This window comes from Salvelinus fontinalis, chromosome 13, assembly GCF_029448725.1.
Source record: "Salvelinus fontinalis isolate EN_2023a chromosome 13, ASM2944872v1, whole genome shotgun sequence".
In the NCBI taxonomy this organism is placed as follows: domain Eukaryota; kingdom Metazoa; phylum Chordata; class Actinopteri; order Salmoniformes; family Salmonidae; genus Salvelinus; species Salvelinus fontinalis.
The window spans coordinates 45,294,533-45,308,530 of NC_074677.1; the positions used below are offsets into that span (position 1 = coordinate 45,294,533).

Sequence of the window (13,998 nt, forward strand, 5' to 3'; positions counted from 1 at the left end):
ACACGCTTAGTGACAACACACGTAAACACACACACACTGCACAGTGATCTGGTACTGCCTGTATACAGCTCCTCCAATAATCAGTGTCAGAGAAAGGTGCTAAATGGTCAAAGACCCCAGCCACCCAAGTCATAGACTGTTCTCTCTGCTACCACAGGGCAAGCGGGTACCGATGCACCAAGTCTGGAACCAACAGGACGCTGAAAAGTTTCTACCCCCAAGCCATAAGACCGCTGAACAGTTAGTTAAATAGCTAGCCTGACTATCTGAATTTACTCTTTTTGCACCAACTCGTTTGGGATGGGTGAGTATATAGGCAACTTGTCATTGGGATGGGTGTGTATATAGGCAAGTTGTCGTTGGGATGGGTGTGTATAAGTCCCACATGTTGCTTAGTCTACACATGTTGCTTACGATGCATGTGACAAATACAATTTCATTTTATACTTATGTATTTTATTCCTGGTGTTACTATTTTAATATGTATCATTATTTTTTAAACTTCTTTCTGTCCCTCTAATCAGGGGAATGGGACGCCAGGTGTGGATTCTCTGACCAAATTCTATCCGTAAAATGTAATTCCTGAAGAACGTGCCTCGACTCCTGAAGTAGTTGTGAAACAAAGATACTGTAAGTCACGCACAAATGGCAGATCGACGGAATGCAGCTCAAAAGACATCTCAGATCGCTACAAAGTTGTCTGACTTTAGGTTTGTGGTAGCATTTTATAATAACTCCACGTAATAAAGCATTTATAATGGATGAGTAAATTGCTTATTTATCATTTATTAATCATTACTCCATTCATAAGATGTTTAATATAGATCCTTATAAACCATTTACTAATCATTATTCAAGTATTTTTTGCATGGCCTTATCTAAAGTAAGGTGGGCTGTTTATATTTTATGAATAGTGACCAGTGTCATTTCTCACAAAAAGAAGGACAAGCCAATCGTAGCAGTACCTAATGCTCCTTAAGATCTCAAAATAGTGTAAAGGGAAAATGTTATGTTTGTGCTTTTCTAATAACCAAGTTGACTGGGTTCATGCAAGTGACTGATTGATTGTGCCTGGGAGGGATCCTCACTATGTGGAGGCCAGGCCATCTGATGCAGCACTACATCACTCTCCTTCTTGGTCAAATAGCCCTTACACAGCCTGGAGGTGTGTTGGGTCATTGTCCTGTTGAAAAACAAATGATAGTCCCACTAAGCGCTTACCAGATGGGATGACATATCGCTGCAGAATGCTGTGGTAGCCATTCTGGTTAAATGTTCCTTGAATTCTAAATAAATCCCAGACAGCGTCACCAGCAAAACACCCCCACACATCACACCTCCTCCTCCATGCGGAGATCATCCGTTCCCCTACTCTGCGTCTCACAAAGACACGCATATGGAACCAAAAATCTCAAATCTCAAATCTCAAAAATCTCAGATTTCCAGCGGTCTAATGTCCATTGCTCGTGTTTCTTGGCCCAAGCAAGTCTCTTCTTCTTATTGGTGTACTTTAGAAGTGGATTCTTTGCAGAAATTGAGGGTCCATGAGGGTCTGATTCACGCAGTCTCCTCTGAACAGTGGATGTTGAGATGTGTCTGTTAATTGAACTCTGTGAAGCATTTATTTGGGCCTCAGTTAACTGAGGTGCAGTTAACTCTAATGAACTTATCCTCTGCAGCAGAGGTAACTCTGAGTCTTCCTTTCCTGTGGCGGTCATGAGAGCCAGTTTCATCATAGCGCTTGATGGTTTTTGCAAATGCACTTGAAGACACTTTGAAAGTTCTTGATATGTTCCAGATTGACTGACCATCATGTCTTAAAGTAATGATGGACTGACCTTCATGTCTTAAAGTAATGATGGACTGACCTTCATGTCTTAAAGTAATGCTGGACTGTTGTTTCTCTTTGCCTATTTGAGCTGTGCTTGCCATAATATGGACTTTGTCTTCCAAATATAACATATATATTCTGTCCACCACCACCCATGGTAATAGCATGAGGTGTTATTTTATATGTATAGGAAGTAGCGGCAAGAGAACAGTTGAAGATACATATAGAATGCACCGATAGACAAGCTCCCCTGACAATTGTCTGTAGGCATTTATGAGAAGTTTCTACGTGGTCTGAGAAAACACTGATAATAGCACAACGTGTTATTGAGCATGAGGTGTTATTGTAGGCATTTAGGAATCGTTGAAGATGCACATGGAGTGGTGTGGATGCGAATACCTATGTTGATTTATAATGTTATATAGTGATTCTGTATGTGAAGATATGAAAGGAGAGAGTACTATTCCTGAGTATGCTGTATAAATAAAACACTACTGTAAATATTTCAACCCCTGTATGAATAGAACACTCGTGTAAAGAAGGAATTTGTAAAGAAGAGTATAATGAGTTACCAGAGATTTGATAAAGTAACAATGTTTTTTTTTTTTTTTTATGATAATATACAATTTGCACACCCACACGCAGACGTATGTAAGTGGTGTAAAAAGTATTAAGAGAAATGTTCAGAGTGGTCGCTTTATGGATCATTTGATAAAGATAAGGCTAAAGCATTGTATGACTGTCTGTTTCTGGGAAACAGGTGTGTCAGACTAAGACATATCCACTTTTGCTAAAGGTACAGGACTTGACTTTGTTTGAGAGTGATCTGTGTGTATTAGCACTAGTTATTGAGAGGGTTTTCTTATTGGGAAGGGAGAGTACTAGTTGAAGGAAACAGATATGGAGACTATTGAAAGTAATAAAGTGAATGGAAATATTAGTGGCTTTCAGATAGCACACTAATAATACAATATCTTAGTAATTTGAAGAAGTAAATGTTTCAATACAAGGTCACATCACAAACAGAGGGATTGAGCCTTGGGTCCTACTGATTATATTAGAGGTTGCCATCTGTTGTTCGGTTTAAAGATAAGCTTCCTGTGGACGAATAGAAAAGCCGCCAGTGAAAATGAGTGGAACTCACTGAACTCAAACAGGCTGTAAAGGACACAGTAAGACATTTGGGACAGATGTATGAATAATTGAATAAGAGATGTTTTTGACCATTTCCAATTATTATTACTGAATTCTAGTGTGGGTAACGCCAGTGATTTAAGTAAGAAGGAAATGTCATCTAAAAAAAAAAATAATAATTCCATTACGTGGAACTGTGTCCAAAATGGAATTAGTACCGAATATTGAGCTGATAAGCCAGCAACTGTTTTGAAAGACCTGGCAGATTTGTTAAACAACAGGTTTCATATTTTGACTAGTGGATGTCACAGGGACAGTCCGTAGAGGACATGTGTCAACGCAATAGGTCAAAATTACAAGATTACAAGAAATGGGCTCTGGGGTTGTTTTCTTTGCTTAACGAGACACTGTATCGTCGGAAGTGCGATTCTGTCTACGCATGGTTTTATCAAGACTTCCTGCCCAAGGTGCAGTGAGCTTGGACTGACTAGGATGTAGCAGTGTGAAAACCAAGTAGATCTTTATTTATTTTTTTATTCCATGACTGATGAATGTCCACTACCAAGTTTACCAGTGATTCTGTATCTCTCCCTTTGAAAGTCATCCTGGGGCAGGTTCCTTAGGAGAGCAGTTATTGAGACTGTGTACTATACAGTATAAAGGTACCCGGATCCAGCTGTTAAGGGAGCTCTCAAATTATGTAAGGCCTGGTCATTTTGTTTGTATTTACCCTACATTTTACCATACACGCCAGCACCCACACACGACCCACCTGTTATGAATATTTGTTAGTGGTGTTAATACTGCATTTGATTTATTGTGTGGGTTATTTTAATGTGGTTTTAGTGGGTTTTTCACAGGTTAGAAAGGATGCACCTTAAAGAGTACACTAATTACATTTTCTGAAGTATCTATTGTCCGAGTTTTGGTTGCACACATGTAGATTCTCTTGATAAGAAATGTACTGAAAAACCCAGTGTAAACCTGGTACACAAAATATTTCAAATGTCTTTAAATAAAGAGTCTGAGGTACAGGGAAAGAAAGGGGAATGAAACACTCACTTAATGGGGGTGGAATTACCTCTGACCTCTGATCTGACTTTATGGTATGGCCTGATAACGCTCACTAGAAAGGTTAGACATTGGGTGAGATTTAAATGTAATATGTAAAGACTGATAATTAGGAAAAAGTGTATCATTTATCAATAGTATCAATAATTGATAAATTATACACTTTTTCCTAATTATCAGTGTGATTATATGTGATTCGGACCACAAGGAGAGAGAGAGCGCTGCACCTGAATGTGTAATGAATGCTCAGGGAGAAAAAGGTGTAGATTCCGTCACAGAGCGCGGCAGGTGTTAATTTCGCCTTCGAAGAATCCAGGAATGGTGGTCACAGGCAGGCAATGGTCATACACAGGTAGGCAAACAAGCAGGTGAAACAAAACTAGGACTGAAGGCTATAACTGGTTTTCACAAACAAGCTAGGAAAAGGCTTAGTAGAGTCAAAACGAACAATACCTCACAAAGGCACAAACAAAATGAACTGAACTAAATAAGGAGCTGATGAGACCAGGTGAGAAACTAACACAGGTGAAATCAATGAACAAAAATTAAAGACAGGGCTACGTTCAAGAACACAACGAAACAGAACAGAAGGTTGACTAAGAAAATAGATACAGAACCTTACAGAATGAGGGAAACCTGTCTATGGTCTATTTTACTGTTCCTTGAATTACCTTATGGGATACAATTTTGAAATGGTGCTGTTTACATTGGATAAAAGCAGAGACACAGAGCTACAAAATGGTATATCATACACTGCATTTGGGGAACAATGGGAAAGTAATTCTGCTTTGAAAGTTGATAAACTTGCAACCTCACTTTTGAGAAAATGGCCTTTGAATATTTTGGTACCTACCGGAGACCTCTTCTTTGTCTACACCCATTCAGCATCGTTCACACCCTCTTAAGATTTATCCCCCACCCAAACTCTGACTATTATACTCACCCTAGCAGAGCTGGTTAGGCTGTTTTCATGTTATCCAGAGCGTTGGTGACTGTAACTGTGCTGCTGGCAACAATTTAATTACGCTTTTTTTGGAAACATTTACTGACACCGGCCATATTCAACAGGTGTTGAGCGTTCGTAAATTCATCAGTTATTCTGCACTCTGGCACACTCAGACGGGAGTAGGCCAGACTGAATTTAAGAACGCACCCGAAATGGTTACTTGCATAGTGAAGTATTTTGTTTAGCTAGCTAAACAATTAACCATAATCCCAACTCATGACGTTACTACCCTGCTAGCTAACCCTGCTAACCCTGCTAGCTAACTGCTAGCTACCCTGCTAGCTAGCTAACCAAAAAAGTTCAATGCTAGCTAGCTAACATTAGGCTCTAACTAGCCAAGCAAATGGCTCTGAGATACAAATAATAAGATCATACACGTAATGTTAGCTAGCGAGCCAGCCAGTACACTTTAACTTGAAATGAAAATAATTTATGTCCAAATTATAACCGTGTAATATCTGAAAACGTAGCTAGCTAGACTATCTTATTACCCGTGGTCTGAAATCAGAGTAGATAGCCAGAGCGAATTTACAAGCTACAGTCTATCAACAGTTGTTAAAGTGACATTCTATTGAAATAGAATGTCACTGTAACAACTAGCTAGCTAAATAATGAACCAGAATCCCAACTCATGACGTTACTACCCTGCATGAATCTGCAGCTGGATAACCAACAAGGTTCAATGTTAGCTAGCTAATATTAGGCTATAACTAGCCAAGGAAATGGCTCTGAGAAACAAATAATAAGATCATACACGTAAAGTTCCCCTTTCCGATTGTTTGGGGCATCCGGAAAAAAGCTTGTCCGGAGAAGACAAGGTGAGCACAGTTCTGTGTCATACAAACAGTAAAGCATCCTGAGATCATTCATGTGTGGGGTTGCTTCTCAGCCAAGGTAGTAGGCTCACTCACAATTTTGCCTAAGAACACAGCCATGAATAAAGAATGGTACCAACACATCCTCTGAGAGCAACTTCTCCCAACCATCCAGGAACAGTTTGGTGACAAACAATGCCTTTTCCAGCATGATGGAGCACCTTGCCATAAGGGAAAAGTGATAACTAAGTGGCTCGGGGAACAAAACATCAATATTTTGGGTCCATGGCAAGGAAACTCCCCAGACCTTAATCCCATTGAGAACTTGTGGTCAATCCTCAAGAGGCGGGTGGACAAACAAAAACCCACAAATTCTGACAAACTCCAAGCATTGATTATGCAAGAATGGACTGCTATCAGTCAGGATGTGGCCCAGAAGTTAATTGACAGCATGCCAGGGCGGATTGCAGAGGTCTTGAAAAAGAAGGGTCAAAACTACAAATATTTACTCTTTGCAGCAACTTCATGTAATTGTCAATAAAAGCCTTTGACACTTATGAAATGCTTGAAATTATACTTCAGTATTCCATAGTAATATCTGTAAATGGTTTATAATGTAAGGACCTATATAAGACATCTAATTAATGATCTTATGAATCATTCATAAATACTTTAAAAGGTTGTTTATGTGTGAATACCTACGTTACCTGCATTTACAAATGTGGGAGTAAAGATTAATAAATGATAAAGAAGCGATTTACTATGCGATTTATTATGAAGCGCTACCATGATTTTTAAATCCTCTCATGTTTAGTGTGTGTATTTTGTTGTACTCACATGGCTGAGGCAACTCCATATGTAGTTGACATTTTTCAAATAAATAAATGAATATATACACTTACGTAGTATAATAATAGACTAAAAGTGATAGTAAATGAAGGATGTGAAGTACCTTCCTGATGGAGGCCAGTCTGTTCATGACCAGACAGTCCTCTCTATCCTCGTCCAGGTCGTCCAGGTCCAGCATAGGCGAGCTAAAGTCATCCAGGAAGAAGCACTTAGCCCCTGTGTTGCGCGGGTCAAAAGGGTCCACGATGATCGGCTCTGTGCCTTTGATCTCACACCGGCAGAAAGGGCACCCTTGTCCGTCCGACTCCTGTCGAGAAACACACATCAAGCTTCCGTGTATTTGCAGCTAAAAGATGCACTGTACTATATAGGCCAAAAAACATCAGTAATTAAATGAATCAAACATTCAAATAAATGCAATCCCACATGCACATGCCCAGAAACTATACACATTCAGGCATACAACACACACGCACGGACACTGTGGGATCTAAAGCAAGAGAGGCAATTGCAGACAGCTGGGACACGTTTTCATTCAAAAGAACCTGTAGGCCTTGGTAAGACATCTTTCCTTTTCCCCCTTAAAAAGAGCACTGGCAGAGTAAAGTGAAGACATGCACACACATTAATAAGAAGGAAGTCATTTTGACAATCTACAAGCCTCAGTGCCCCGAATACAGATTAAACATGGCAGAGGAAAACAATCAGCACTATAAATAAATAAAAGGCTTCCATCTTTCATGATGAGGTTTCCCTCTTCAACTTTAGTGAATCAAAGGGAGGCGATATTTACAAGAACAAAAGCCTGATTGTGGCAGCCATCTATCTGGTTGGGGACTTGTGAAAGGCATCAAAGCATTTTTGGGAACCAATCCTAATTAGAGTGGGAGGCTGCTCAGGCTCACTGACACTGCAGAAAAATCCCCTGTCCTCAAAAACTGGCCTCCCGTGGGCCGTACCACCCACGGCCATATTTCACGCAGGCAGCCTTGCAGACACATTCAGCATTGGCTGACAATGCAACGCATTGTTTCTGGTAATATAAATTCCCTGGTTTTCCCAAAATTATGGTTGAAGGATTCCAGTGGTGTAAAATACTTAAGTAAAAATACTTTAAAGGACTACTTAAGTATTTTGGGGGGAAATCTGTACTTTACTATTGATATTTTTGACAACTTTTATTTCACTACATTCTTTTTACTACATACTTTTTACTCCATACATTTTCTCTGACACCCAAAAGTAATCCTTACATTTCAAATGCTTAGCAGGGACGGAAAATGGTCTAATTTACACACTTATCAACAGAACATCCCTGGTCATCTCTACTGCCTCTGATCTGGCGGACTCACTAAACACACATGCTTCGTTTGTAAATGATTGTCAAAGTGTTGAAGTGTGCCCCTGGCTATCCTTAAATTAAAAATAAAAATATATATAAATGAAAATCGTGCAGTCTGATTTGCTTAGCATAAGGAATGTGAAATTATTTATACTTTTACTTTTACTTTGATAATTTAGTATATTTGAGCTATTACATTTACTTTTGATACTTAAGTATATTTAAAACCAAATACTTTTAGACAAGTAGTATTTTACTGGGTGACTTTCACTTTTATTTGAGTCATTTTCTATTAAGGTGTCTTTACTTTTACTCAAGTATAACAATTGGGTAATTTTTACACCACTGGAGGGTTCCGTAATCAGGCGGGAATAAGCAGGAAATCCGGAATCCTCCAATCATGATTTCTGGAAAACCAGGGAATTTATTGAAAGTTCCCAGAATTTTGCAACCCCAGGTATAGTAAATGCAGATGATCCCAGTCATATGACATGTAAGTTATGGTCCTAGGTTAGATATGAATCTGATCAATCAAATCAGAAGATTCAGAGTTGAAAAGCCATGTATGTACATTACAGTAAATGTGTAAAAACATATGCATAACCGCTCTTGGCCAAAAACACCCACATCTGATCACAACAGAAGAGAAGCCCTGCAAACACGTCCTTTCCAAAAACAGAATGGCCATTCAAATCCATACAGGGCCCACCCCTTCTGCATTAAGAAACTAACTTAAATAAAAATACCAGGATGTGATCAAGAATATTTGAGTAATGGCAGATGTTTTAATTTTAAAAAAGAATAAGTAGAACCAGAAGTCATTGTTGAGTAGGTTCATGTGACGAGGGTTTTTAATGTCTGGATTCCGTGATTCTGTCCGCATTCTTTGTAAAGCGTATTTTATATGGTCCTACATACAGGGAGGAGATGGGTAAGGCTTGTGTACTGAAACAGAACAAAACTAACTGTGCCCAAGATCATGTCTTATGTATCTCTGTATGTCCTGTATTACCAAGTTCATATGTTTATATTACAGTATTTACACATAATATATAGCTGTGTTTGTGATGTGTACAATATCTATAGATGTGTATCTGTAATTTTATCAGGACCACCTCCAATATGGGTTATTAATACACATCGCTGAAAGAAATAAACAAATGAATCCACCACGAATATATGACACCCAACAGTGCAAAAAAGTGCCTCCTGTAAGCAAGTCTGTGTTTCTGCAGAAGATCAATAAGATGACACAATAGATAGATCTGTTTACTTGGGAAAAGCAGCACAGATGTCCCACTACGGGAGGAGGCCAATAGTGACTTATTAGGACAGTAATTACAAACATACAGACATTGCCGTCCGATCTGACACACACACACACACACACACACACACACACACACACACACACACACACACACACACACACACACAATGTTCCATTCAAGCAGGGTTTTGCTTTCTCTGCAGATGTACCACCTACTAAGGAACAATATTTTCAAGAAAATCTATCAAATAAAATACAATTTTATTTTGTCACATACACATGGTTAGCAGATGTTAATGCGAGTGTAGCGAAATGCTTGTGCTTCTAGTTCCGACAATGCAGTAATAACCAATGAGTAATCTAACCTAACAATTCCACAACTAATACCTTATACACACAAGTGTAAAGGGATAAAGAATATGTACATAAAGATATATGAATGAGTGATGGTACAGAACGGCATAGGCAAGATGCAGTAGATGGTATAGAGTACAGTATATACATATGAGATGAGTAATGTAGGGTATATAAACATAAAGTGGCATAGTTTAAAGTGGCTAGTGATACCATAAGGTGAATGCACCAATTTGTAAGTCGCTCTGGATGAGAGCGTCTGCTAAATGACTTAAATGTAAATGTAAATACATGTATTACATAAAGATGGCAAGATGCAGTAGATGATATAGAGTACAGTATATACATATGAGATGAGTAATGTAGGGTATGTAAACATTATATTAAGTGCATTGTTTAAAGTGGCTAGTGGTACATTTTTACATACATTTCCATCAATTCCCATTATTAAAGTGGCTGGAGTTGAGTCAGTATGTTGGCAGCGGCCACTAAATGTTAGTGGTGGCTGTTTAACAGTCTGATGGCCTTGAGATAGATGCTGTTTTTCAGTCTCTCGGTCCCTGCTTTGATGCACCTGTACTGACCTCGCTTTCTGGATGATAGCGGGATGAACAGGCAGTGGCTCGGGTGGTTGTTGTCCTTGATGATCTTTATGGCCTTCCTGTGACATCGGGTGGTGTAGGTGTCCTGGAGGGCAGGTAGTTTGCCCCCGGTGATGCGTTGTGCAGACCTCACTACCCTCTGGAGAGCCTTACGGTTGTGGGCGGAGCAGTTGCCGTACTAGGCGGTGATACAGCCCGACAGGATGCTCTCGATTGTGCATCTATAGAAGTTTGTGAGTGCTTTTGGTGATAAGCAGAATTTCTTCAGCCTCCTGAGGTTGAAGAGGCGCTGCTGCACCTTCTTCACAACGCTGTCTGTGTGGGTGAACCAATTCAGTTTGTCCGTGATGTGTACACCGAGGAACTTAAAACTTACTACCCTCTCCACTACTGTCCCGTCGATGTGGATAGGGGAGTGCTCCCTCTGCTGTTTCCTGAAGTCCACAATAAACTCCTTTGTTTTGTTGACGTTGAGTGTGAGGTTATTTTCCTGACACCACACTCCGAGGTTACTCACCTCCTCCCTGTAGGCCGTCTCGTCGTTGTTGGTAATCAAGCCTACCACTGTAGTGTCGTCCGCAAACTTGATGATTGAGTTGGAGGCGTGCATGGCCACGCAGTCGTGGGTGAACAGGGAGTACAGGACAGGGCTCAGAACGCACCCTTGTGGGGCCCCAGTGTTGAGGATCAGCGGGGTGGAGATGTTGTTACCTACCCTCACCACCTGGGGGCGGCCCGTCAGGAAGTCCAGGACCCAGTTCCACAGGGCGGGGTCGAGACCCAGGGTCTCGAGCTTGATGACGAGTTTAGATGGTACTATGGTGTTAAATGCTGAGCTGTAGTCGATGAACAGCATTCTCACATAGGTATTCCTCTTGTCCAGATGGGTTAGAGCAGTGTGCAGTGTGGTTGCGATTGCGTCGTCTGTGGACCTATTGGGTCGGTAAGCAAATTGGAGTGGGTCTAGGGTGTCTGGTAGGGTGGAGGTGATATGGTCCTTGACTAGTCTCTCAAAGCACTTCATGATGACGGAAGTAAGTGCTACGGGGCAGTAGTCGTTTAGCTCAGTTATCTTAGCTTTCTTAGGAACAGGAACAATGGTGTCCCTCTTGAAGCATGTGGGAACAGCAGACTGAGATAAGGATTGATTGAATATGTCCGTAAACACACCAGCCAGCTGGTCTGCACATGCTCTGAGGACGCGGCTGGGAATGCCGTCTGGGCCTGCAGCCTTGTGAGGGTTAACACGTTTAAATGTTTTACTCACCTCGGCTGCAGTGAAGGAGAGGCCGCGGGTTTTGGTAGCGGGCAGTGTCAGTGGCACTGTATTGTCCTCAAAGCGAGCAAAAAAGTTATTTAGTCTGTCTGGGCGCAAGACATCCTGGTCCGCGACGGGGCTGGTTTTCTTTTTGTAATCCGTGATTGACTGTAGACCCTGCCACATACCTCTTGTGTCTGAGCTGTTGAATTGCGACTCTACTTTGTCTCTATACTGGCACTTAGCTTGTTTGATTGCCTTGCGGAGTGAATAGCTACACTGTTTATATTCGGTCATGTTTCCGGTCACCTTGCCCTGGTTAAAAGCAGTGGTTCGCGCTTTCAGTTCCACGCGAATGCTGCCATCAATCCACGGTTTCTGGTTTGGGAATGTTTTAATCGTTGCTGTGGGTGTTACGTCACCGATGCACTTTCTAATGAACTCGCTCACCGAATCAGCGTATTCGTCAATGTTGTTGTTGGACGCAATGCGGAACATATCCCAATCCACGTGATCGAAGCAGTCTTGAAGCGTGGAATCAGATTGGTCGGACCAGCGTTGAACAGACCTGAGCGCTGGAGCTTCTTGTTTTAGTTTCTGTTTGTAGGCTGGAAGCAACAAAATGGAGTCGTGGTCAGCTTTTCCGAATGGAGGGCGGGGGAGGGCCTTATATGCTTCGCGGAAGTTAGAATAACAATGATCCAGGGTTTTACCAGCCCTGGTAGCACAATCGATATGCTGATAGAATTTAGGGAGTTTTGTTTTCAGATTAGCCTTTCTTAAAATCCCCTGCTACGATGACTGCAGCCTCAGGGTGTGTGGTTTCCAGTTTACATAGTCAGATAAAGATGTGCCCGTCTCCGAAGCCTGACCAGAAGACCGTTTCGTTTGCCCCTTTTACGGCGTCGTTGTTTAGGGTCGCCGGCTGGGATCAGATCCATTGTACTGGGTGGAAGGCAAAACACAGGATCCGCTTCGGGAGAGTCATATTCCTGGTCGTAATGATAGTGAGTTGACGTTGCTCTTATATTCAGTAGTTCCTCCCGACTGTATGTAATGAAACATAAGATTACCTGGGGTACCAATGTAAGAAATAACACGTAAAAAAACAAAATACTGCATAGTTTCCTAGGAACACGAAGCGAGGCGGCCATCTCTGTCGGCGCCGGAAGTAGTCGTACCAAGTTTCAATACCGGTAATAATTCATATTTATCCTGGAAGTGCCCATTTAAAGTTTTTAAAATCAAGATATGGTATCTATGCCAGGGTTCTCCCCAGGATAAGAGGGGCGCTGTGCCATCCTGTCGGCTTGGCTGCACCAAGATTTCAGATTAAATTATACGGTATTTACTAATGATAGAGTAACTATCTTTGTTTGGCAGCGCATTTCAGCAGTAGGCTATCTCAATGCACAAGAGCACACTCCGAGTATAGCGTTGTATAGTCATTCTTACTCAGTCAAACAAAAGTGAAAAGACCAAAGTTGCTAAACTTGCTAGATAACCTCCAACGAATGACAGAATATCTCCTATATTTGGCTAAATCGAGTTGACGATTATACAGATAGCAGATCAGCTCATGAATAACAGGGAGATGAAGAGTGGAAATAGTTATAGCGGTATTTTGACAGGCATACACGAGAGACGTGCTCTGATAATTGAACCTACGGATTATAGAATAAAGTTAAGAATTTTCATGCGAGACATGAGTCAAGATTTTGGGACTGGATAGGAAAATAGCGTAGGCTCTAGGACAGGAGAAGATAGAATTTTCCCTCATGACTCTCTGAATTGTTAACAGACTTCATGTGACATTGAATTGTGCATAGGCCTATCTGTCACGTTCCTGACCTATTTCTGTTAGTTTGTTATGTGTGTTAGTTGGTCAGGACGTGAGGTTGGGTGGGTATTCTATGTTTTCTGTTTCTGTGTTGGTTTTGGGTTGCCTGGTATGGCTCTTAATTAGAGGCAGGTGTTTGGCGTTCCTCTAATTAAGAGTCATATTTAGGTAGGCGTTGTCACAGTGTTCGTTGTGGGTGATTGTCTTCCGTGTCTGTGTAATTGTTTGCACCATACGGGACTGTTACGGTTTGTTCGGTTTGTGTAGTCTAATTGTCCTATTCGTGCGTTCTTCTTGTTTGATGTAAGTTCGTCGTATAGGTCTGTCTACACCGTTTTGTTGTTTTGTTAGTTTATACAAGTTCGTGTCTATGTTAAACGTTTGTAGCCTGTGTGTGCACATCGTTTATTTAGGTTCACGATCGTTTTCTTGTTTTGTTAAATAAATATGTGTTCAAACTTCGCTGCGCCTTGGTTCCCTCAATACTCCTCCTCTTCCGAAGATGAAGAGGAGGAGGAATGCCGTTACACTATTAAATTTGTGGCTTCCTGAAGATTCACAATGACAGCTCAAAGAGGCACATGTTCTTTTATAGGCTATAGGCCTACTGTAGGGGTTCCCTGTAG

General features: G+C 41.0%; 1 protein-coding gene across 2 annotated transcripts in view; it reads right to left on the reverse strand.

The window, feature by feature from the left end:
- cblb (Cbl proto-oncogene B, E3 ubiquitin protein ligase) overlaps positions 1 to 13,998 on the reverse strand; it is a 180,518-nt gene that overhangs the window by 53,212 nt on the left and 113,308 nt on the right. For both annotated transcript variants that reach the window (XM_055943014.1, XM_055943015.1), the window contains exon 10: positions 6,810 to 7,013. In XM_055943014.1, coding sequence (XP_055798989.1) covers positions 6,810 to 7,013 — 204 coding nt within the window. The remainder of the gene's footprint in view (positions 1 to 6,809; positions 7,014 to 13,998) is intronic.